General features: G+C 41.4%; 1 protein-coding gene across 1 annotated transcript in view; it reads right to left on the bottom strand.

Moving 5' to 3' along the window:
- LOC140339618 (rap1 GTPase-activating protein 1-like) overlaps nt 1–1,747 on the bottom strand; it is a 40,204-nt gene extending 38,457 nt beyond the window's left edge. The window contains 1 exon segment of the mRNA XM_072424389.1: nt 973–1,747. Within this exon segment, the coding sequence (XP_072280490.1) occupies nt 973–1,031 (59 nt within the window). The 5' untranslated portion in view covers nt 1,032–1,747.
- Between the last annotated feature and the right edge of the window lie 471 nt (nt 1,748–2,218).

The following is a 2,218-nucleotide window of genomic DNA, read 5'->3' as shown; positions in this document are numbered from 1 at the left end:
AAGGGGAGAAGACAGAAGACAGAGACTAGAAGAGGTGAGGAGAGGGGAGAGTATGAGGACAGGGAAGGGGAGAGGCTGTAATGGATGCAAAGAGTATTAGAGGTAAGTAGAAGGTAGAAGAAGACAGAGAAGGGGAGGAGGTGAAATAAAGCTGAGATTAAGGAGAGATGAGGTAAAGAAGGGAGAGCAGAGGAAAGAAGAGGAGGAGAGAAAGGAAGAGAAGCAAAGTCTTGGGAGAGGTGAGTAAAGAGAATAATGAGAGGGCAGAGATGAGTTGAAGATGAAAGCAGAGAGTAGGAGAGATGAGAAGAGGTGGGGAGCAGAGAAGGGAAGAGATGGAGAGAAGCAAAAGTGGAAAAGTTGAGAAGAAAGGGAAGAGGGATGGAGGAAAGAAGAGAGGAGTGAAGAGCACCGAAGGCAAAGTGGAGGAAAGTAGAGAGGAGATCGGAGGACAGAATAAGAGGAGAAAAGGAAGAAATAGGAAATGTGGGGAAGGAAGAAAAGGGAGAGACGATAGGAAAGGATTGGATGGAAAGAGGAAGAGAAGGGAGAAGAATGGAATGAAATGGAGAGAAAGAAAATAAAAATAAAATAAGGAAGGAAGAGGAAAGGAGAGAAGAGATATGTAAGGGAATATAAGGAAAAGCTGAAGGAAATGGAATGAATATCAGGAAGAGAAGATAAAATAAATGAATATTTTTTCTGGCAAAGATAGGAAAATGGTAAAAAAAGGAGAAGAAAATCTAAAACCCCGGGCTAGTGCGATGACTTCCCAAGCAAACTCTAAACTCATCATAGAACTATATTATATATGGAAGTGAGCCAGAAATAAATACTTATAATGAATTAACCGGCCAATAGGATTCTTCTTCTTCTCCAAGGTCCAGTAGAAGGTGCAAAAATTTTGAAAAATAAAAATGGCGGTCGAGGAACAAATATTTACCCTTCTATAAAACCCGGCTGGGTACTTACCCTCCATATGCCCCAAACGTGAAGCTTCTTTTGCGGGAGAACATTTGAAATCGTTCCATACAGCCGGTCCGTGTCCTGGAAGCTGTGAGGTTCTCATGGATCTGAGCAGGAAGAGGAGATTGGAGGTATTGGGGGCCACCTGCATGGCAATGGCTGCGAGATTCTCTGGCTGTCTAATGAATGTCAAAGACAACACATGAAAGAGACAGGAAAATGTCACAGAGACAATCAGTGAGAGACCCCCATGGAGAGTGCAGCCCCCCTCACACAGATAGACAAGGTTCTGTCTTATGGGCCTTCTCCCCTGCCTTCAGTCTCTTTATCTCTCCATTCTTCATTGTCTCTTTCTGTCCTCTAACTGTCACACGTTATGAGACCCCCCGCTGCCGATTCCTCCTGTGGGGACGGTGACATTAACTAGTGAGAACAGCATGGAGAATTTCCACACGTCAATACAGACAAGCGGGTTCAATGCTCGCTGAGATCCGGAAGGTCCAAGTTAGTTTCTTGCAGTTTACTATCAAACTCACTTAGAGCCAATTATGTAATATTTAATTGTAAATGTTATCTAATAGACAACTTATAGAAGGATAATGATACAAAATACATATAATAATATAATATATATAATATACAATAATATTACACGTTACACCGTATTCCCATTCTGCTTCTGTGTTTTATTATTTCATGAATAGAAACTGAGCATATTATATTTCTCATATAAAGAGAGTTCTGCCCCAAAATATTCTGCACCGTCTATACCACTGGCAACCACTGGTACTGTGCTGCATAATATGTTGGCGCTATATATCACCTATTAGGAAATGGAGATTGACATTTTTTTTAAACCCCCAGGTAATTGGCGATTTCTTTATCAGTGGACTTCAGGAAACTGATATAACTGTGCAGAACATTAGGGATCAGATAACTGACATTGACTTTATCACCGGGCACTAAGAAATCTACAGAGTCTGTAATAATGGGCACCAAACGCACGGCATTATATTTACCACGTGGCATCTCTAATTGGCTCTGTAGATATGATTGAGCATTAGGGAAGTAGTATTATAAACATTATAATGGCCACCAGGAGCCTGGCACAGTATACCACTGGACACTGAAAAATCAGCATTATATTTATTTGTAAGTACCGGGAAACTGGCACTGTCTATACCATGGGGCACTATATACATGGCACTCTCTATACCACTGGGCACTATATACATGGCACTCTCTATACCAC

Source organism: Pyxicephalus adspersus, chromosome 10, assembly GCF_032062135.1.
Source record: "Pyxicephalus adspersus chromosome 10, UCB_Pads_2.0, whole genome shotgun sequence".
Taxonomy (NCBI): Eukaryota; Metazoa; Chordata; class Amphibia; order Anura; family Pyxicephalidae; genus Pyxicephalus; species Pyxicephalus adspersus.
This window is presented reverse-complemented; position numbering and strand designations above follow the sequence as displayed.